The sequence below is a fragment of the Lynx canadensis genome, chromosome B2 (assembly GCF_007474595.2).
Source record: "Lynx canadensis isolate LIC74 chromosome B2, mLynCan4.pri.v2, whole genome shotgun sequence".
Lineage (NCBI taxonomy): Eukaryota > Metazoa > Chordata > Mammalia > Carnivora > Felidae > Lynx > Lynx canadensis.
In genome coordinates this window covers 113,430,068-113,453,643 of record NC_044307.1, presented here as the reverse complement: position 1 = coordinate 113,453,643, position 23,576 = coordinate 113,430,068, and the positions used below count along the sequence as shown (strand labels likewise).

Here is a 23,576-nt window from a genome sequence, read left to right as displayed (position 1 = left end):
CTCTCTCTTTGCCCTGGCTCTGCACATGCTCTGCTCTCTCAAAATAAACAAATAAACTTAAAAAAAAAAAGAAGGAAATGTTGCCATTTGTGTCACGGATGGACCTTGAGGGCATTATGCTAAGTGAAATGTATCAGACAGAAAAAGATAAATACCATATGATCTCATTTATATGAGGAATCTAAAAAAATAAACAAAAACAAGCTCATTGATACAGAGAAGAGACTGGTAGTTGCCAGAGGTGAAGGGGGTGGGGGGTGAAATGGGTGAAGAAGGTCAAAAGGTACAAACTTACAGTTATAAAATGTGTAAGTCACATACAAAAAACTGCTCCTGCAAATGTAATTTCTAACAGAGCAGTTCTTTAAAATGCCCAGATTGTAGACAGTGTTGCTATAACCTGTGAAAATCAACTTGCAACCCCATATAGTCTTTGATTCCAATTGTCGTATTTTATTTCAGTATCATATTTTATAATGTATTGCCTTGGTAATATTGCTTCAATTTACATCATTGTTTTCTGAAAAGTATAAATAATTGTGACTTTCTTTGTGAAACCAGAAGAGAACTATTAGTACTTCCTTAGTGTCCCACATGTACATAGGTCCTAAAAAGCCTGACATTTTTACTAGATTTCTTATTTTGAAAAAATGTGGCAGCTGTGCCCCATTTACATTCAAAGTCTAGTTCCGCTTCTGACCACAAACCACATCACTGACACGATCAGTCATCTTGCAAATGTGTTCCTTGGGTTACCAAAGACATAGCTGCTAGAAAAGAATCTCAAGAAAGAAAAGTAGTTTCGCAAATATTAGTCTTTTTTCTAGTGCAAAGGAAGATTTTACCCCAATAGTGGACAGACTGGAATAGCGTTGTGACACTTCTTAGACACTAGTAATCGCTTAAGCAAAATAGGCAAAATTCTAAGAAGCATCTTAAATACAATAGTAGAAAAGAACAATCTCTTGGGGTTTTTAATATTAGCAAATGCCCTAGTAACCCAGTACTATTCGTTTTTTATGTTTACGGAACAATTTTCTAATGCTCATGGAAATCTTCCTAAAATGAATTACACATTCTGTAAACATGTTATAATCAGTAGCACCCTGTCTTTTCTTGATGAGCAGGTCTTCAGTATGCAGATCTAATACTCATTACGGCAAAAGGAATCTACTCAGGGACCAGAAAGGGGGGGTCATGCTTTTAGTTTTCCCATTAAATGAGAACATATGGTTATTTTAAAATTAAACCCTCTATTCTTTTGCTATCATGTCATATTTTACTTTGTCATTTTTGTCAGTGTATCCTCCTGCATTTAATCTGTGGCCTAATATTTCCCAAGGCTGTATCTCTAGCTCTCTTTCCATAGAAAATGCCTGGGTTTCATGTCAGTCTTTTATTCTGTTAAAAGACCTACTTTCTTTTGCATAAATAATGTTTTGAATGACTGAAATTATTGGGAGTCTTGTGCTTTTTTTGATGCGCTGGGTATTACCATAGTTTCCTATGTGATAAAAATAATGGGACAATTTTTAACCGGCAGAATAAAATGACAGATGTAGAGAAACCTCCTATCTATGGGACCCTAGAAATTTATTCAAAATTAGGGGGGGGGGCAGTAGGAGACTCATTAGTTATTTGGGAGAGGGAAGTAAGGGATTCATACTTTTCTAATGAAATCCTTGATCCCAAAAAAGGGATAGGGAGAAATACGGAAGTGACCAATTTACCAAGCACCAACCTAAAGAAAGAACAATGAAGCCCATGACTAATATTTTAAAGATGGAAGTACACATTAAAAGGCATTTGTAAGACAGAGACTCCTAATGATGGAGACACGAACTTGGTTACTCAGGTCTACTCTCAGGTTCTTTAATGAAATTCTCGTAATTTCAATAAAATGCTAAGATTCACACTGCTTGAAACTTTCAGTATATTTATCAGTGATTAAATGTATGCCAAAAACTCTATAAGCAAATCCAGAAATTGAAAAAATACATAATCTTAAATTGTATTAGCTCGCAAGAATGAAAAATGAGAACCACATCTCTTTCCACAGAGCAGAGTTCTGCCCCACGGCAAAGCCTTTAATCACAAATATTTTAAATGATGCTCAGGGTGAGATTCTACCCTTCCTTTGACTAATGAGATTTTTTGGTCTAGTTACACCAATGGTTCTCAATTTCAGTTTACATAAAAGTCACTCATAGGGAATATTCAAAATGCAGATTCTAGATGTATGCCCCTTTTAATGTCCTAAGATCCTGATATCTTCAATTTGGTCGGGCCAGGCTACACCCACAGGCATTATTTAATAAGCACTCCAAGATACTCTGATGAGGTAGTATGGAAACCCTATAGGTACCTCTGTAAGCCATGTCAAATTCCTTTTGGAATGAGGTGGAGTGCAGGTAAATCATTAATTAAAGTACTTATTAATTTTAATTTTAATTTTAAATTAATCATTTTTATTAGAAACTAATAGTCTGGTTCGTTGGTTTCTTCACTTCCTAGAAGATCTCCTTATAGGACAAATATTTATGCTTAGATATTTAAACTTGATTCTTTAAGAATTAACAGGCACACAACAAGTGTTGGTGAGGATGTAGCAAAATTGGAACCCTGTACATTGCCGATGGGATGTAAAATGACTCAGCCACTGTGGAAAACAGTCTGGTAGTATCTTAAAAAGTTAAACATAATATAAACAAATACATGTATACACCTGTTCATAACAGCACCATTCACAATAGCCAGATATGAAAACAGCCGAGATACCCATCAAAGGATGAATAGATGAATTGCAGTATACACAAAAAATGGAATATTATTCTGCCATAAAAAGGAATGAAGTATTGACACATGCTACAACATGGGTGAACCTCAGAAACATTAGGCTAAGTGAAAGAAGCCAGACCCAAAGTAGGTATAGGAAATATACAGAATAGTAAATCCACAGATATAGAATGCAGATGGGGAAATGGGAAGCAACTGCTTAATGAGCATGGGGTTTCTTTTTTGCAGTGTTAAAAATGTCCTGGAACTAGACAGAGGTGGTAGTTACACAACATCATAAGTATACTAAATGCATTGAACTGTTCATTTTAAAACAGTTAATTTTATATTAAAATAGTGAATTTTATACCTCGATAAAATTTGCAAAAAAATATAAATTTAATCTGAATTAGCTAAGGAATTACTTCAATATGAAATTCATGTTAGAAGACTGAAAATTTACCTTCCTATTTTATTTGCTAGATTACATAAAATATCTAACTTACATCGAGACAAAGAAATATTTTCATAAACTGTTGAATCATCAGTATGATGTTTAGGAATAAGAGTTTCTGATCTCTTGCATATACTGTTTGAAGGCCAGCCTCCTCTCCTCTCCTGGCCAGTCCTGCCTTTGGCTAACGGTCTTAAAGAATTAAGATTAAAATCCAGATACTACTTGAGAGAGTGCAAAGGTTATTTTTATATGTCAACTTGACTGGCCATGGGGTGCCCAGACATTTGGTCAAACATTATGCTGAGTGTGCCTGTGAGGGTGTTGCTGCATAAGATTAACTACTGAACTGGTAGACTGAGTAGAGGAGACTGCCTTCTCAGAGTGGGTGGGCCTCATCAAATCAGTGGAAGGCCTAAATAAAACAAAAAGGCTGACCCTCCCTCAGTTAACAGGGATTCTCTTTGCCTGGCTGCATTTGAGTTGGGCCATTTTTTTTTTCTTCCTTCAGATTTAAACTGTAATATTGACTTATCAGCTCTTGTTAGGCCTCAAGCCTTGAGACTGAACTACACCATCTGCTCCCCTAGGTCTCTAGCTTGTTGACGGTAGATCCTGTGACTTGTCAGATTCCATAATCACATCAGCCAATTCCTTGTAACAAATCTCTTTCCATATACATATATACATCCTATTGGCTCTGTTTCTCTGGAGGACTCTGACTAAAACAGAAAGGTATTACAATAAGACATTACCGATGATGAACACTTTAGTTGTTCACTACTCAGTCCAGAATGAAAGAACGAAGGTCTTGAAGGAAGGAACCAAGAGAGAAAGGCCAAGAGCCTAACGCACTTCTTTGTAAGTCTACAAGCCAGATGGCGTGAGGGTACCATGTGTTCTTCTTGAGGAACCACACACCAAAGGAAGGGAGAAGAGCCCAAAGCGATGAAGGGAGCCCAAACAGGCTTTGCCTTGAAAATAGGCTTTGCCTACTTGATAATGTTGCGTGGTGTTTTTCCTACTCTTATTACTGCCTATTTTTCTTGAGCCATTTTATCTAGAGGACACTGGCAGTACTTGCTGGCTATATAGTCATAAATTTACACTATTAATGCCAACACTCCATCCCTTTCAAAAGCCAAGTCACACTGTGGAATACGAAACCTAACACGCAGCTTGGTGATAGGAAGGTAGAGCAGGATGGAAGCGGCACAGAAATACTGAGCACGTTTATTCGAAAAGGGAGAGGAAGGTAAAAAACCCCACAGAATAGATATGTAAAGACCTCAGAAAAGCTGCCAGGAGCAGCTTATGAGAACAAATAGCTGAAACAAAATAGTATTTCTTTATATGTTGATTAGGTTTGTATAAAAGCATATTCAACTTCTGGTATTTAAAAATGTAAATATTGGGGTGCCGGGGAGGCTCAGTTGGTTAAGTGTCCGACTTCCGCTCAGGTCATGGTCTCAACGGTTTGTGAGTTCAAGCCCTGCGTCACGCATGCTGCTTTCAGTGCAGAACCCGCTTGGGATCCTCTGTCCCCCTCTCTCTCTGCCCACCCCCGACTCTTGCATGCTCTCTCTATCTTGCTCTCAAAAATAAACAAACAAAAAGTGTAAATATTTTGGGGTGCCTGGCTGGCTTAGTCAGTAGAGCATGCAATCTTGAACTTGGGGTCATGGGTTCAAGCCCCATGTCTGGTGTAGAGGTTACTAAAAAAATAATAATAAACTTTAAAAGATGTAAGTATTTCTTTAACCTACAAAATAATTCAAGTTAATTACAAATCTTAATTGCATGTCTTCTATACACAGACCACTGCACAAGATCAGAGGCGATACTGGCCTCACAACGAAGAAACTTTTATTTATTTATTTATTTTTTTCAACGTTTATTTATTTTTGGGACAGAGAGAGACAGAGCATGAACGGGGGAGGGACAGAGAGAGAGGGAGACACAGAATCGGAAACAGGCTCCAGGCTCTGAGCCATCAGCCCAGAGCCCGACGCGGGGCTCGAACTCACGGACCGCGAGATCGTGACCTGGCTGAAGTCGGACGCTTAACCGACTGCGCCACCCAGGCGCCCCACGAAGAAACTTTTAAAAACACACATATGTACTGCATGATGACAATAATAAACTAAAGACTAAATTGTGTTAACAACAGATTCCTCTTTCAAAATGAAGACTCCATCTAAGATGTAGCCTTTTGGACAATATTGGCTTATTTTATGTCTCCCGACATAAGGACGGATCTTCCTGTTGTCTACACTTGGTAAGCACACAACCATATGCTGGCTGTGTGGATGAGTGGAGTTATGAGTTTGCCCGAAGTATAAAGGCATCCTCATAGGAATATAAACAACCAAACAGTCTAGATAAAGCAGTGGGGAGGGATCCAGCGCAGTCACAAGACAGTGAGAGAATCTGAGGACACTAGGGAGAGGAGCACATTGAAGAGGAGACTGAATCCCTGGCACCCCCAAGACCCCTCTTAAGCAACGGAGTCAGAGATAAGAAGTCCGTTTACACAAAGCTCTTACTTTGGGTCTTGGCCACAAATGACTGCCTTACTCAAAGGCAATCTAACAGGCTGGCCTGCGAGATGTTCTGTTAACCAAGTAGAGAACGGATCCAGTAGGATCTTCCCTCACACAGAAAGGGATTGCTTTCAACCAGGGGCCCAGGAAGAACATCTGTGGAGAGCTGAGGCCGGGAAGCTGGGCTGTCTGAAAGAGGTCCCAGGTCTTCGGAGGGCCAGTTGTGGCACGGCCGAGATTGTTCTTTGCGTGTTCTTGTTGTAATTAACCCCTAGCCTCTGAGCTAATCTGAATGTGATCTGAAAGAACCTGGTCTGGGGTGGGTGTGTGAGTGTGCATGCACATGTGCGTGAGCAAGAGTGTGCACACGCACATACAGACCAGATTGCGTTTGTGGAAGGGCAGGGAAAGAAGACTTAAGAAAAGGATGAGCATTAAGCAGAGGTGGTCTGAGGTGGAGGCAGAAGAAATGGAGATGTGAAAAGAAAAATAGCAAAGACACCTTTCCTTTGCTTGTCACTGGGCCTGGGGCATACGGCTGTGCCCACCTGCCTCTGGAAGTCACGATGCCTCTTTGGCAATATGAAGTTCTTCTTCATTTCTGAGGAATCCAGAAATAAGAAGCAGGAAGCATTCTAAAGGATGAAAACATGGATCCTGGTAACTTGAACACAGTAACAAGGAGTCTGGTGTTATTACCAGAAGTCAGGCTCAAAGAGCCTTAGGAATGAGATGTGCTGCAAGCTTATTAATGTGGCCAAATAAGACAGGAATTTCTGAAAACACTGTTGGCTTTTTTCATTACAGGGGCATCCACTTAGAACCAAGGCTTGCTTTTTCTTGATTATAAAAATAATGCATGCTCACTGTTGAACATTTAGAAAATAAAGAATGCACACAAAAATACACTGACATATGTGATGTGTATGTATAACCCAATAGTCCCAGAACTTTTATAAAAGTTGGTCTGCTACAGTGGTTTTGTCTACACTTAAATATGGACTATAACAGGAATTATTTTAGTTTAGAATCAGTTATCTTACACCAGTTTGCAAAATACAACTTTTGGACACCACAATCGACATGAGCCAACAGGTCATGAACCAGAATTCCAGGCTTTAAGAAAACATGGCGCTAGTCCATTTTCCGTGACAGCTGACTTCGGTCTGTGCATGCTGGCATGTGTGGCCAATCTGAAGTCAACTGCGTTGTTCTGGATCAGTGGCCACAGACAGACCTAGCTAAAGAAACAGGCTGTTTGATTTGAGGCACCGTGCTTACGGAAATAATTTCTGCTGTACCAAGAACAAGCTGCTCTTTCATGTTATAATGAAGTCATTGTCAAGTGTGTTTTGGGAAAGCACCTAAAAAGTCTTTAATATTATTATAACCTGTCATAAACAGACACCACCAGAACATTAGAGCGTAAAGAGCTGGGAGCAGACCCAGCTGGGTGAGGGTAAGGTGGAGTTCAAAGCTGTGTCCTCAGCCTGCATAGAGCCCACAGTCCTGCTTCCAGCTAGGCTAGGAACTTTCTCTCCTATGATGCAGGGACACAAAATGGGGAGGAATATGGGCTTCTTCCCTCTTGCCCTATTGTTTATTCTACCTGAGAAGCTCCCTTTCTCCAGTGCTTTCCTCCTCCAATGTAAATGCTCCTTAGCAAAGCGTTGAAGGGTTAGTGGGTGCTGCAAACAAATGGCTTGAACAAAACTTGTATCCCCAATGAGCCAGGCACTCTCCCCACCTCTACGTCCAGAGGCCCACAGCAACTATGCAGGAGCTAAGGAAACCTGGATTCATCATAGTTTTCCTTTCTGCCCCCAGAGCTTTATTCTTCTGCAAAAGAGTACACAACAAATTCAGTCGCTTCTATGACTGGCTTTTGCATTACAAAAATAAGTCACTTCAAAGTATCTGTTGAGCTAAGCTGCTGACCTAAAGCAAGAACTGCTCTTAAAAAGGAGCTTGCACCTGTACCCATCAGTAAGTGATTATTGTTCCCATAATATTGTGAACTTTAAAAGAATAAGAGGTGCATATTTACACCTATTCATCGTTGTTGCTTAATCATTCCTTTTTCTACTATAACCAAAGTGTAATGGACAACTGGCATTATAAAAACACCTTAGAAAAAAGTAATCACCTTGTAATATATCATTTATTAAATGTTATTAAATGAGGGGCGCCTGGGTGGCTCAGTCAGTTGAGCGCCCAACTCTTGATTTTGGCTCAGGTCATAATCTCGCAGTTTGTGAGATTGAGCCCCAGGTTGGGCTCCGCGCAGACAGCGTGGAGCCTGCTTGGGATTCTCTCTCTTGTCTCTCTCTCTGCCCTTCTCCCGCTCTCATTCTCTCTCTCTCTCTCTCTCTCAAAATAAATAAACTTAATTTTTTAAAAATCTTATTAAATGAAAGACAACATAATTGTAATATGGGACGTATACAAAACTAACAATAAATAGCTCCTAAAATACTGAGATAGAACAACAATAAGATTACTGAACATACCTGAACTAATTCTGCCTTTAACTCTTCTTTTTCCTCCTCAGACAGCATGCTAGAGAAGTCCGCACTGGCTACTGCGTCTTCATCTCGCCCTTGCAATGGTTCCGTCTCCAACAACCCTTTAGGCAAGATTGATAAAAACAGAATGCAATTAAAATATAAATTTAGCCAACTTCTGTTTTCAGTCTGGAGAACTAGATGCCCTGACTGACCCTCCTGCTGAAAAACAACTAAATATTCCAAGAAAAAAAAATCTTTCTAAATGTGTGATGAACTTCCAAGAAAGTAAAGAATAATACGAAGCCAAAGAACTAAGGGAGAGTGGGAAGCCAGAGGTGTAAACAAAAGAAGTTTTCATTAGTTCCACATTTGCCACCCAGATGAATTCCAGCTTTGGCTTTCACTCTCCCCTGGGGTGCAGGGGGCAGAGGACAAAGCTTAGGGCCACCCAGGGAGAGGGGTTTAAGGTGAGACTTGTCCATAAATCCGCATCCCCTCAGAGCTGCACCCTGAGAGTAAGGTGAACTGGAAATAAATACCATTGCTCCCCACAGGGATCTGGCAAGGCAAGTAGCCTGCCTTGACACTCAGCATTAAATGGACGGCAAAAATGCCTCCCTGACATCCATAACCCCGAGTGGGACTGTGTGTGAGCTGGGTGCTTGAATGCACACTATGTGGATGGCCCAAATGAAGTTCGAATAGAGAGTATTGTTAACTTTTTCCCACTTTGGATGTGGAAATATGTGGATACAAAACCAGGAGCAGCAGCAGCTGGGAGGAAACATCACAGACAAACTGATTCTGGCAGAGGGAAAAAAGGAAGTGTCTGGGTTCTTGATGACATGGTTGTGCCACAGAATGACCCCCAGGACAGCACAACTTCTAACTTGTTAGGTGAGAAAAATGCCTTATCTTCAAAAAATAAAATAAAATGAAAGAAAGAAAGAAAGAAAGAAAGAAAGAAAGAAAGAAAGAAAGAAAGAAGACAGACATTCCCGAGTTGAGGCCCTTGGCATCTGGGTAACTTAAACACGTATGTTCTCTGGAGGACCCAGGAAATAGGCCCTCACGGATACGGAAGTTTCATTAGGACATTTATACATCTGTGGGGAAAGGAAGGCCTTTTAGTAAACTGTCCTGAAGCAGATAGTTATCCATGTAGAAGAAGTAAAATTGGATACCTTTACATCATTCACAGAGATCAAATTATAAACAGTTTAGAAGACAATAGGATTTATGAACCTCTGGGTAGGAGGGACTTCTTAAGACACAAAAAAGTGCAAATAATGAATAAAAGGATGAATAAAATTACAAACGTCTCTTCATCGAGCACACTATATGGAAAATTAAAAGACAAGCCACTAGTTGGAAGATCTCTCCTGCATGTTTAACTAGTAAAAGATGCATTTCCAGAATAAGCAGAATTCCTACAAACCAGTTTCAAAAATGTAAATAACCCAATAAAAACAGGGCCAAAACATCCAAAAGAGATTTGCTATGGGGAGAAATCACAAATGGTTAACAAACTCAAGAAAATATGCTCAACCTCACTAATGTTCAGGGAAATACGGATGAAATCACTGCACACCCACTGGTTTAGTAAAAGTTCAAAGTCTGACATTATCGAATGTTGACGACTATGTGAAGGATGGAAACTCGCACATATTGCTGGCAAGAATATAAAGAGAGATAAAAGACTTGAAAAATAATTTAACATGATCTGGTAAGTTCACATACCCTACCATCCATCAGTTCTACACCTGTGTATGTATATACCTGAGACACTCATATAGGAGCACCAGGTCATTACTAAGAACTTTAATGGTAGCAAGAACTGTGAGTCACGCAAAAGTCTACAAACAGGACAAGGCGCAAGTATATCCTGGTGCATTTACACCAGCACGAATGACAACAGTAAAATGACTGAGCTACAGCTACACACTACATGGATGAAACTCAGAAACAAGATACTGAGAGAAAAACACAAATTGGAAAAGAATAATAAAGTATACTCCCATCCATATGAAGGCCAAAAACATGCAAACCTAAATAAAATGTTCTTTAGAAAAGAAAAGACAGACTATGATAAAAATAATTCAGGAAAAGGGTTTTCTCTGAGAGAGGGTACGTGTAAATGGGAACAGGGAACTTACACGGGGTCTGTATAGGGTTAATGGTAATGTTCCATTTCTGGGACACTGAGTTTCTGTGTACGAAGATTTTCTACACTTTAAATTTATTTTGTAAACATACTTTTGTATATAAATAATTACTTGATAAAACAATTAAAAATAAATTTGATCTCAGGGCACCTGAGTGGCTCAGTCAGTTGAGCCTCTGACTTCGGCTCAGGTCACAATCTCACGGTTCGTGGGTTCGAGCCCCGCATCGGGCTCTGTGCAGACAGCTGAGAGCCTTGAGCCTCTTAGGATTCTGTGTCTCCCTCTCTCTCTCTCTGCCCCTCCCCCACTAATGTTCTGTCTGTTTCTCTCTCTAAAATAAAAACTCAAAAAAAATTGATCTCAAGTCAAAAAAGAAAGATAAATAATTATCCTACAATATTAGAACAATTGTTAGAGAGTAAAAATATGAAACGATCTGCAAAGTTCTCAAGCTGACCCTACTCTTGAGTCTCCTGTACCCACATCCTTTGGTCTGAATCAACAGGGTACCATCAGCACCTTGTGTCACTGATGATACACCGACACACATCAGTGAAGGTGGCATACTGCTGAACCAAGTTCATCAGATTCTTGTCCCATCTACCTACTCTAGAGGCCAGGTTCAATAAATCATTTTCTTTTTCATTAGTAATATGTGTTCATTGTAGAAGATAGAAAAATAAAATTATCCATTACTAATTAAAATTACTGTTAATCACGTTACCTAGAAATAAATATCATTTTGGTCCATCCTTACTAGGTATTTCTTCTATGCATATGTCTACATTTTCTTGTATATATTTATATGCATTTACTGTTGTGAACTTGATTTATTCAATAGGAAATCATGAATATCCTGTCTGTCTAAAGACACACAGCCCCACACTTATATATTTTTGACGATTATCCAGTACTTTGTCTCATGTATGATTGATAACTCATCTTGTTTACTGGGAAGCTACAGTGAACATCTTCCTAGTCAATCATTGGGCAAAATCTTGATGATTTACTGTACATTGGATTACAGAGTTAAAGGACAGGAACATTTTTTTTAAGTTTATTAATTCATTTTGAAAGAGACAAAGATAAGTGCAAGTGGGGGAGGGGGGAGAGAGAAGGAGAGAGAGAGAGAGAGCAGGAGAGGGGTAGAAAGAGAGTGGGAAAGAGAAAACCCCAAGTAGGCCTCACGCTGCCAGCACAGGACCCCACGTAGGTTTCAAACTCATGAAACTGCAAGATGATGATGACCTGAGCAGAACCAAGGGTTGGATGCTTAACCGACCAAGCCACCCAAGCAAAGAGCATGACGGTTTTGAAAACCACTGCCTAATTATCTCTCAGAAAGACTGTGTCAGTTTTATGCAAACATCAGCAACCTATGAGAATATCTGTAGATTCTTAGTACAGCAATGTTAAGTAGGTCATTGAAAGAGGGGGGAAATGGTCACTTCTGCTAGTAAATATTTTTTAGATATTTATTTATTTTTGAGAGAGAGAGAGAGAGAGAGAGGGTGTGTGCGTGGGCAAGAGAGAGACAGAGAGAGAGAGAGAGAGAGAGAGAGAGAGAGAGAGAGAGTTGGGGAGGGGCAAAGAGACATAGGGACAGAGGATCTGAAGCAGGCTCTGTGCTGACAGCAGGAAGCTGGATGTGGGGCTTGAACTCATCAACAGTGAGATCACTACCTGAGCCGAAATCCAGGTGCCACCTGGTGCCTCCCTCCCCACTAGTAAATATTTATGTTTATGATGTGGCCGATGTATTTTCAGTCAATGTTGTAGAACTGCCTTTATCAAGAACTAGCAGCAATTCCAGGCACAGAGTTAAGAGATGGGCCCAGAAGGTAAGCAGCCCCCTGCCCTGGGGGTTAGGGTTAAAGAAGAGCCCTTGTAGGAACCTCTAAGACACTCTTGTCTCCCTAACTCAGCTGGGTCCAGGAACTAAACAGCTACTGTTTAAACTTAGCTGGTACACAAATTCTCAATCTACCCCTCCCTTGACAGTGTGAGAGGACACATGTCAGGTTACACACAGTACTGCCAGGTACTTAGACTTCTCAAGGAATCAAACATCTTTAGTATCTTCTTACAGTCTAGAAAGAAACCACAATTCAAAATCCATTTTAATTGACAATATGTGAACTGGGAAACTTCCAGTGGATTTAGGGAAAGAGGGAATTTGCTTTCCAGGGGGTAGCTTCTTCTTTTCAGGGGAAAATAACATAGACCTTATGCAGTGAGATTCTGTGCGCCAGCCTTCAGCTCTGATCTGTCACATGTGCCAGTCCACGGCAACATCACGGATCCTTCAAAGTCTCACTCCCAGAACGAAGCCATTCAAGACAACTCACAACCACGTTCCTTGTTGCTTCGGGTCTAATTAGGCCAGTTACCTTCTTCACTCTTGTTTGACATTAAATGCCAAGTCCCCATCTTCTTTTCCTACTTCTGCTCCTATTTCCCTGCTGCATCCTCTTCCAATGGGTGTTCTTGAGTCACACAGCTCAGCGCAGGGAGCCATGCAAACCCAAACAAAAGAAGCACAGGGCCGGCTATTTCCAGTAGAATATGCTCAACTCACCGGGTTAGGAAGGCAGTAATCAAATTATGAGGTCAGAGGATAATTCCAGAATCTAGGAGTAGATGAAAGAGGAGTTGAATAAAGAAGTGATTCACAGTGGAAGTGAGTCAGAATGGGGAGGAAAAATAAAAGCAAATGATAAGAGACACCAAGTGACAGATGAGAATGTGACAGGGCAGCATGAGTATAAAATGACCTAGTTACTATGGAAGCAGGTTTTAGAGGCGATTAAAAGCATAGTTTTAATAAAAGCAGTTATCAGTGGACAAAATCACTCAAGAAACATAATTTTTAGCAGACACCAGTACGTTATGAATATAGACAACTTCATGAATTTGGTTCTCTTTCCAAATGTGCAAACTATGCCCCCCTTGGCTGGCATAGGCCCCCTTTTCCAGGGAGTCAGGAGATCTGGAATTCTACCATCTGTGGGTTTGCCACTAACTACAGACTACACTTGACCTCAGTGTTCTCATCTGTAAAACTGATAACCTTATGGGATCATTGTTAAGAGTAAATTATGTGAAATAAGAGAAGACATGTGAAAATGTTATAGAAGTTTTTAATTTCCATATGAGCCAGAGCTGCATATTGGTGAAATTGGGGGTGCTAGTTTAAAAAAATATTAATGTGCTATATTCTCTTTTGCTTCCCCAAGAATATAGTATTTTCCTAGTTGGTCTAAGGCTTCCACCTGTCTGAAGTGGGGCAGAGGAGCAAAAGAAACATCGGAAAAGATTCACATTTAAATTCTTGGCATCTGAAATTGGGTTTTCCAGAGAGACAAAAGCTTGGCAAAATGGGCGATTTCCTAAGGAGAGGATGTTCTTCATATTTTTATTTCCCTCTTCATATATCATCAGAAGCCAAGCCCAGGACACCCAGGCAAGGGAGTTCCCTTAGGTACAGAGTGCATTAGAATTTACTAAGGGCATACATGTCTCCTGTTCCATTCCTTGGAGACGGTGGGAAAAAGGAAGGAAGAAGAAAGTGAAATGTGTATGTTCAATCTTTCTCTTTGGGCTTTGGCCCAGAATGATGGAGATTCTGTTTGCACCTCCAGATCCCCTCGTTCCTCCTCTCCACTCTGTTCTGTGCCCTGGAAGACTGACCTAAGGAATACACCAATACGATTCCCTAACCCTTCCACGTTGGCCAGTGGGGAGCCCCAGCGGGACACTGCAGAGCAGAAGACAGGGGTAGGGACTGCCTCCCTCCCTGCCAGGCTGCACTGTGCAGCCTCAGCTTTTTCACTATCAGAGACTATGATTTCTGTTAGGGAGTCCTCTTCTACAGCTCAATGCCTGTCAAGTTCCTAGAATCGGATGCTCTCCTCCAGCCTACAGATTGTATGGACTTCCCACTGCTGTTGTTCTGAGGTGCTTCTACACCCCCCTCTTGGTTCCCCTATTCTTTGAATAGTCCCTTCACTCAAATCCCTTGAATGAGGCACCCCTTTCGAGCATGCCATCCATCTGCTTCTTTCGTGGTCCCTGACTGGTACAGGAAGCCTGCCCCAATCTCCTTTATCGGCTCTAAAAAATATATTTTTCTGGTTATCCCACACCAACCTGGAGCACAGCCACATCCTTGTAAACGGACCTTAATCTGCTTGGAGGCCAGGCACCAGCCCTTGGGGTTTAGTTCTTCAAATCACCTTATGCAGTCAGTTAACTATGCATGGGGGCCAGAACCCCCCAGAGTACTTAGGGAGAAACTTGTCACCTTGATAAGGGGTTGGTGCCCCTGCAGCTGGGGCTGGGGTTACTGGCTCTGGAGAGAGGTCTGGATAGAGGAGGAGGAGAAAACCTGCCACCAATGAGAACCAAAGTGAGGCTGAATCAGCCTGGAAGGGCTACTGGGCTAAAACCCAACTGAGGAAAACAAGCTCATGGGTAATATCTGCGGAAAATGTCAGCACAAGAGGATGTCACAGTCCCAGTGGAAGGGCCAGCAGAGAATACAAAACACTGCATGGATCCATCCTGTTTCCACATACCAGATACCTCCTTAAGTCAGGGAAAAAGAAAAGGGGGGATTAAAAAAAAAAGAGAAATCTGAGCTAGAGGGCAATTTAACTGAAGAACTGAATATTATTTAAAGGGGTTTTAAGAATTATTCCATTGGAATAGACTAAACCTATTTTTCTTCTCTACTACCCAGTGCCCAAGGACTCCAACCCAGATTGGGTAGATGTGGGTAAATAAATACATAAATAAATAAATAAACAAACAAGTAAATAAATAAGCCAGCATACATATGTACAACACAGAGTGTGAATACACTTTCTGATCCTGCTACAGGAGTATTTTGCACAAAAGACGGCATTTTACTTTCATTTATATGCAATACAATATACAGACACTTTAATAAGGGTAACAAATATCCACAGGTCTGACTATAATGCAGGAATTGCGTGTCTCCATTGGCTAGGTCCATCTTTGGGAAGCAGGTAGGTCTTAAGGTACTTGTCAAATGCTACCATATGCCTGCTTTCTTTATACCTACAACTGGCCATGATGACTCAGTAAGTCCTACACGTAGGGTTGAATGACATAACATGCCCAACCAGATCCAATGGAGTGGTGACTGTGGGCTGGTCCCAGCCTTGCTGATGGGGATCCTCATTTATGAAACCTGAGTTCAGGGTCTGAATCAGTTGCAAGTTGCTGGTTTCTAAGTTAGGCTAGTCTGCTCCAGGGCCTATGCACTTCCCTGTCCTACAACCATATTAAGAAAAGTAAACAAATGATGACAAGTATAAATCAAGAAATGAGCTTTGGATTAAAATGCCTCCTGCAACGTTGACATGAAATCACCCACTGGCATCAACATACTTTTAATGCATCCTGTTGAGCACTCCAGTGCATCAGGTCATGGCTTCATGCACGTGATTACAACAGCACAGACAGCTAGGAGTTAAAATATCAACCATGATTTCAGATCAGTGACCATATCCTGCACTGTTGGCAAATATATAAAAGTTACAGAATTTCTTTTAAATAGTAAAATAATCTTGCATGTTATTTGTGTGTGCACCTGTATTAAGGAATTAACAAATAAATATGGCTATGTAACCAAGCAAAGGAAGAAAAGTGCATATTTTCAAAAAGAACATAAAATTATTCCAGGACTTAATAAAAAGAAAGAATGCAATAAAATAAATAAAAATCCACACTGGTCTAAATAATACATTTAAGCCTGTAATGTCTATTACTTACTTATACTTTCATCATGATGTTTGGTAAAAATCACTTTAGGCATTCTTTTAACATAAAAATTTAAAGTATCTCCATTTATTCTCTCTGGGAAAAACTACTGAGTTAATCTCACTGTTGGATTTATGGCTACCTTTAAGTGCACAAAAACTAATACATGTTAATTCAAGGAAGGTAGAAATTAAAGACATAATAGAACAAGTTTATTCATTAGAATCCTTTCTGCACATTTACTAAACCGACCACAAAAACCTAAGTATTATATCCACCTCCATCATGGAACTCCTTTTCATTTATTTACCAGCAACCTGTATGTAGCCTATTATTGAATCACATCGTTTCCCTGTTGTCCTGGAGTTTTGGCAGTGGCCTCACATGCTAAGAAGAAAAATGGGAACTTTACACCCCCACATCCTAAAACCAAGGCTTGACCCTAGTGCCTGACATGCCGAAAGATTTTAAAACTGGTTCTGCTGGGGTGGGATCACCTCCCTCTAGCCTTTGAGTGAGGGTGAAGTGAGCAGGGAGGGGCTGGCTTATAAGAAATTTGCATATACAGACAAGCAATGATTAAAGATAAATAATGCTCTCTTCTCCAGAGATCACCACCATAAAACCTTCATGCACATCTTTCTAGATCACTTCTTATATTGCAATACACACTCCCCCCCCCCCCACCATTTCTTAACATCCCTGAAACTGGGATGCTTCTGACAATCAATGGTGTCTTACAATTAATTAGTGGTCTTTTTTTTTTCTTAGTAGTATATAAAACAATAGGTATCTTAAAACTTTTAACATCTTATGGAAAAATCTGATACAAAGGTATATACATATAAAATTGAATATATCTTATATATGTGTATATTTAGATATATCTATGTATTTAAAAATGAGATCACACCATTTTGCAACTTGATTTTTTTTTTCAGACAACTTTCTCTTCTCATCTTTTTTTCATCTCATCTGAAAGCAGACCCTATCAAAGGTCCCCAACTGATCCCATAATGCATCTAGAGCTGGTCTGCCCAAACCTATATGCAATCCACAGCTACAAACTTACCTGGTTTTTATGCTCCTTAAGCCTCTTTTTCTCTAGCTGACTAATTCATGGCTTATGGAAGAGACTAGCCTTCGTCTTGGCAAATTCATCCCAGTATTCTGATTAACGATTCATCAGGTATATTATATTGGGAAGAATCCTCTTCTGGGGACAAACCAATCTTAGGAAAAATTCCAGCTCCACCCCCTTTCAACTCTGGACTGTGATAGTTTGAAACGTGGTCTTTTCATATGTAAAATGGGGATAATAATGTCTGCCCACAAAAGTAGGTTGTCAGGAGTTAGAGTTTTGCAAAAATAACTAGCACAGTATCTGGTAAATAATAATCAGTCAGCACACGTTAGCACCCAGTTGGGTCATACTTGAGTGAAATTCTTCCTTGATCAGAGTTAGTTATAAAATTCAAGCGCTATGAGAGAAAGAATATATGTTATTACTCTGTCCTCAACATGTTAAAAAAAATTTCACTCCAGAGACAAGCCCCTCACATATATACCTTAAGTAACACCACCAGTACATGGTAGTACACGATCACACACAAAGCCAATGCCCTAGGGAAACCTAAATCTTCACGCCATGCTCTGCTCATCCTTCTGCCCACTTCCTAGAAGGAGCCTATGTCCATGTGGCGTTACCCTTTCTGGCCATTGCTTAATGGACTAGGATGAACATCTGCCTCAGAAGTAGCCTCTGGATTCCTCTCTCTCGAGACTTTAAACTAAGAGACAAAGGATGGATTGGTAGAATCAGATTAAATCAGGTACCGGCAGAATTAGTAGAGAGTAGGCCTAAATCTTCCTCAGCGCTGCCTTTGGTCACATGTTTATTCATTCAACAAATACTGAACACCTACCGAGTGCTGTGCAGCTCTTTGCTTTCATGGAACGTAGAAACCTGCCTGTCCTGAGGTAACTCCTCTGACTCTGAATTTCCATGAGATTTCTCTTTATCCTTAAAATAAACCTCGTTTTTCATTTGAGCTAGCCCAAATGTCTCTTTCTCTTTTTCATGCACAGAAACTCTGAGTTAAACAGAGACAATAATATTATCAAATTCAGGGAAAAGAGAGATCATTATGCACTCTCTACCAAATTTTAACTCCATGATTTCAATGATTTGCCACAACATCAAAATCAATTCATTAAAAGTCTGATAAATCATTTTTGCCCCAAACTTTCTCTAAACCTAAAGTCATTCACTTTGTCATTTGTACTGTCTTTAAGATGTTCTCTGACATAAATGGTTTGGGAGGCTAACCTCTGCTAATCCACAGCCCAGCCCCCATCACTCTCAGAGGGCAAGGAGGAGACAGCAGTCGCCCAGCCACACCAGGCCAGCAGCATCGTCTCAAGTAGTAGGATTTCCTGAGACAGGTGCAACTGTAACTGGCAACTGTTGGGCTAGGGTCTCTATTTGGATTCTGAAGGCAGATCTGGCCCTTCAAGTTTGGCTTTTCCACAGTTTATCTGGAAACATCCTTGTGCATGCATAGAGAAAAGCACAGGGATCCAGGCTAAACCAGAAGAGCCAGAGATATTTCTGGGACTGCACTGAATGTGTCTGGAGGGACCATCCAGTAATTTCCTGGAGGTGAGGGTAAAAGACTGGATTCCTAGAGTTCCTGAGTCATCCACCCCCCAACTGTGGGTTTGTCTTTAGGAGTGTGTTCTCTTTACCTGCCCTGAGAAATGACAGATGGGTGTTCTCTACTCCAGTGTTTGGGGCTGAACTTACCAAGCCTGCCTCTTCACAACTAGGGCCTCCTGACAGCATTGGCCAAGTCAGAACCACGGTTCCTTTGCATTATGTGGCCACGAGGGGTGTTGGAGTTACCAGAGGAAAAGACTAAAGCCAAGTATCTAAAATAAGTTAGGTTGTTTTCCAAGATGCCTGTCACAGGTAAAGTCCAGTCCCAAAGTTCAAGGTTGTGTCTGGGAAATAAGCTGTGTCAGAGACGAGGCACATGGTAGAGAGGAGATTCTGAGAGCCTAAAGGAAGTGCTCAGGAGTTTCCTACTGGCTTTAAGCTACGGCCAAGGGCCTGCCCACTCCTTCCTGCCCTCTGGACATAAAGGCTCTCTGCACTGCATAGTGCCATCTTTGGTCAGACTAAAGGGCCTGGAGCGAGAAGCTGGAGTGGACTCTGAAGACCATGAGGGCTCTGGGCCCATGCTTTCCCTCAGCAATGATGTCAGCACTAGCCTCTTCTTCACACTGCATTGTATCAGTGTCTATGTTTTCCCCCTTGTGTTGCGTCTATCGCACGACATGCCTTACCTCCTGTACCAGAATGTAAACTAGTGAATGGCAGAAAGCCAGCTTCGTTCACCTTGGCAGTCCTGCACTCCTAGCATGATGGTGTGAGGGTGGACCACAGCTAAAACCAAAATGTGCTAGCTGTGCCTAGAGCCACTGATGAGAAAACGTCTCTCAAGAGTGACTTAGGATCAATCACCTGAATGCCACAGTCACGTGTGCAAAAGTGACTACAGAAGCTCAAAGGACTGCAAGGGTGACACTCTCCCCTCTGCTGATCCCTCTTGGGAACTACAGTCCTTTTTAATGGGACAGTTTCTTCCATCTTCTCCTTCAGATTCTCTGAGAGACAGCAGTTTCTCTCCTCTTCCCCAGGCCCCAACCCTTTTCCTCCCACAGATAACCATCTTAGATGAGCCAGTTACCTCTCCTTATCACAGCTCAATCCTAATCAAATATCTACAGAATTGCTATCAAGCTGCTCTCGTTGTGATACCTCCTGGCCTTGAGAAGTTAGTGAAGAACACCAGACTCTCCAGTGCAAGCAGGCAGAAGAATAACCTTCTGTTCTCGAACATTTTGGGATCCCTCTCTCAAAATCTCATCAAAATATATCCCAAGACCAGACAAAGGATGTGCCCTGACACTGAAACCATATCAAAAAGGGAATAAATGCTGCTTTCACCGTGAGAACTTTCTCTCAGTAGCTCAATTACTCTATTAAGGGAAGAAGTAGAATAAATGTTTTCTTTTCAACCACATGGTGTGTCCCAGGTGTGTTACATATAGTATCTTGTCTCCAGAAACACACTGGCAAAATAAAAGGTCTCAGATTTTATCCAAATCATAATCTAACAAGTTAGCCTGCTAGTTTTCTAGATGCTAGCAGAGGACCCAAGATTCCTGATCAGAAGTGCACAGCACAGCGAACAGCATGAACATCATGTTCAGATTTGTGCCACTTATACCCAAGTCCCACGGGGGTGGGGGTGGGGGTGACATGGAAGGGTCTGGATGGAAAATGCTCACACTGTGGGACTGCATCACAGCTACAGAACCTTGGGCTCAGGGAATCCAAATCATTCATAATAGGCAGTTAGCAAACCTGCCAAACCTTTGCCGTGGAGGGAGACATTAACTTTATTCTACTGGACAGTATGCAAACCTGACTTCTGCTCTAGAGAGAGATGCTATCTCTATCTTCCAAGCCTGTTCACCATAAATATCCTTGAAAAGATTGTCCAGGGAAAAGGCCATCAGTATCTTTGCTTGCAAGATCTACGGAGAAGCATCTTTCACAGGTGGTATTTCATCATTTTTCAAAGTAAGAAATGATGGTTTGGAACGTTAAATAACTTACCCAGTCTCACATGGTTGATGAGTTAGTGGCTTAAGACTTGAATGCAAATCTATCAGGTTACAGAGTTCATGCTTTTTCAACTTGACCACAATGCCTCATGCACAAGTCAGACAGGAACTAAAATGTCTCTCTATCCCATCCCAGAAAATCCTCCATAAAACCTCTGTTCAGCAAGACTGAGGTTTACTGAAGGCCAAGGTCTGTAGCTTTAAAATATGCCGCTTCCCCCCTATTGAGCATTGGGAAGAGTGTAAGGTGGGTTTTCATCTCCTAAACCCTCTCACACAGGAGTTACTCAACTAGTGTTTGTTGAATCAATCCCCTGGGCTAGAAAATTCAAACTATCAAGTCCTCTTGATGCCCTTGCCGTACCTTTTCATTATCTGTCATATTTGTCTATCCTTTTTTAACTTTCATTGCTATGACAGTGATTCAGGTTTTATCACTCTATGCTCAGACTACTGCAATCTGAGCTACATTTTATCACCTTGCTTCGCTCTTTAAACACAACCCAATCTACACAACACTCAAATTAATATTTTGAACACAGTACTTTCAACTTGTCAAAACTCAATTCAAAAAATATTCAATGGATGGAATTGCTTCCAACCTAAATTTGAAAATTCTTATGCCAGCATCCAAAACCACCCACGGCTGGCTGCAAGTGATGATTCCAACTAGCCTGGCTAAGATTTTCCCACTAAGGCCATGAAGCCAGCCAGGTTGTCATATGCAGTGTCCCTCAGTTATGCTCTACTCAGTCCTATTCCTATATTCCTTCACCCTCAAAAGCCTCTCGCCCCTTCCTCCTCAGTTTCCCCTAAGAATCCTACCACGTTGCCAACAACACTAGAACAAATAGCATGTTATGTGCCTGAAATTGATCTAAAATGTTGAGTTTTTTGCCTTCTATATATATATCATTATATACACTACTATATATAAATTACTACTAAATCTTTTATAGAGATAAGCTACATTACAACTTGCATTATAAGTAGCATTAAAACACATAATACTATATATTACCATAATTATAGTTAAACAATTTTGTGAAGAAAATCCTTCAGACACTGTCCTGTAAATGTTCATTGTCCTTCTTAAAATATGAAGAACATATGAGTCACCACTATTAATAGCATTGTTTTCTAAAGCTTTAGTTTCATTTAATAATGCAGCTAAAAAAAGAAGTTGTATCTGTAATGCTCAGCCTGAAAGTGTACTAATATAAAGAAAAACTTTATGCATTTTACTAAGTATTTTATCTGAAGATGCTTCTGCGGTTGTAGTAGCTTAAATTCTTATACTTCATCTTTCCACTTATTTTTTAATATGCTATTTAGTTAATAATCCACATAGTTAGATACTAATTAAAATTTACTCTAATCACTAAAGAAAAATTTGTGACTGACCAAAACCTAACTTTGGCTAAAGATGGAAGCGACATGCCATTACAGATAGAGATCAACAAATACATGGCAACATTTCCTTTCGTTTTTAATTCATCCATATGTACAAGGTGAATATCTTCTGACAGTAAGAGGAAATACACTATTGATATAAAATTTTCAGGTTTATTGTGTATTGATGAGGTCACCAAAATTCAACAGAATACTAAAGATGGCAGAAAGTATAAGTACTGCATGGCCCTGAAGGGCAGACTATCTTTAAGAAACTCAAAGCACTTAGGGATGCACATAAGTCTAAATTATTGGCTAAGGTCTGACAAGGACGCCTACTTATCTCAGAGAGTCTGAATTGGCCGCATTTACCCAAGACTTTCCAGGTCTCACGCCCAACCCATGCCTTTCGGGTGCTCCTGAAGGCATTGAGAACTGCAGGAATTTGGGGCAATGGATACAATCTGCTTGTCCTGTGGCTATGGTGGCACCGTCCAGGGCCCTGGGAGTGGCTTGCTTCATGGCATCATTTTACTGGGCTAACTACAGAAAATGTCATTGCATTAAGCTACAGAGCTTCAATTACTGTGTAAGATCAGCTAGCCATTCATTTGGGAGATGTCATATTCTAAGCTGTCATCTGTGGTTTGCTGGGCCCAGAAATTTCATTTTGCCAATTCACACTGGTGATCAGCCTCTTGGATGAGCTTCTACTAACAAATCTCCTAGGAGATTGATTGGCTCAACTAGACCAAACATTTTATGGCACATTTGGTGCTCTTTACTTCCTCAGAACAAAATCTACTTGAGAAACCAAATGAATAGCAGATTACTTGGTAAGCACTGGGAAGAATAAAGAGAGATGACTTCAAGATATTGCAGTATTTGTGATATATTTTAGTTGCATGATTCATGGTCTTTCTCTTCCTCTAGATCATGAGGTACTTTATGCACTGTTAATACTAGATGCTCAACAAATATTTGTGGAATAATTTAACTAGCTATCATGACCTTACATGTGTACTATTCTAGTGCCTACAAATTACATCTGATACTCAGCCAAGTGAGTATCTCTCTTTTTGTAATATTGAAGATAAAATGACCAAGACTTACAACCAATGCAATGGCCATTGACAGAGTAGCAAATAACATGTGACAGAGAAGTGACATCAGCACACATCCACTGTACTGGTACTATCGTTCCATTTTGTTACTGCATCTAGTCCCTTCAAGGACTACATTAAGCCAAAGCCTGGCC

The 23,576-nt window shown here is 40.6% G+C and overlaps 1 protein-coding gene across 2 annotated transcripts in view; it reads right to left on the bottom strand.

Moving 5' to 3' along the window:
- TPD52L1 (TPD52 like 1) overlaps positions 1–23,576 on the bottom strand; it is a 100,810-nt gene that overhangs the window by 28,659 nt on the left and 48,575 nt on the right. For both annotated transcript variants that reach the window (XM_030316265.1, XM_030316267.1), the window contains exon 2: positions 8,283–8,398. In XM_030316265.1, coding sequence (XP_030172125.1) covers positions 8,283–8,398 — 116 coding nt within the window. The remainder of the gene's footprint in view (positions 1–8,282; positions 8,399–23,576) is intronic.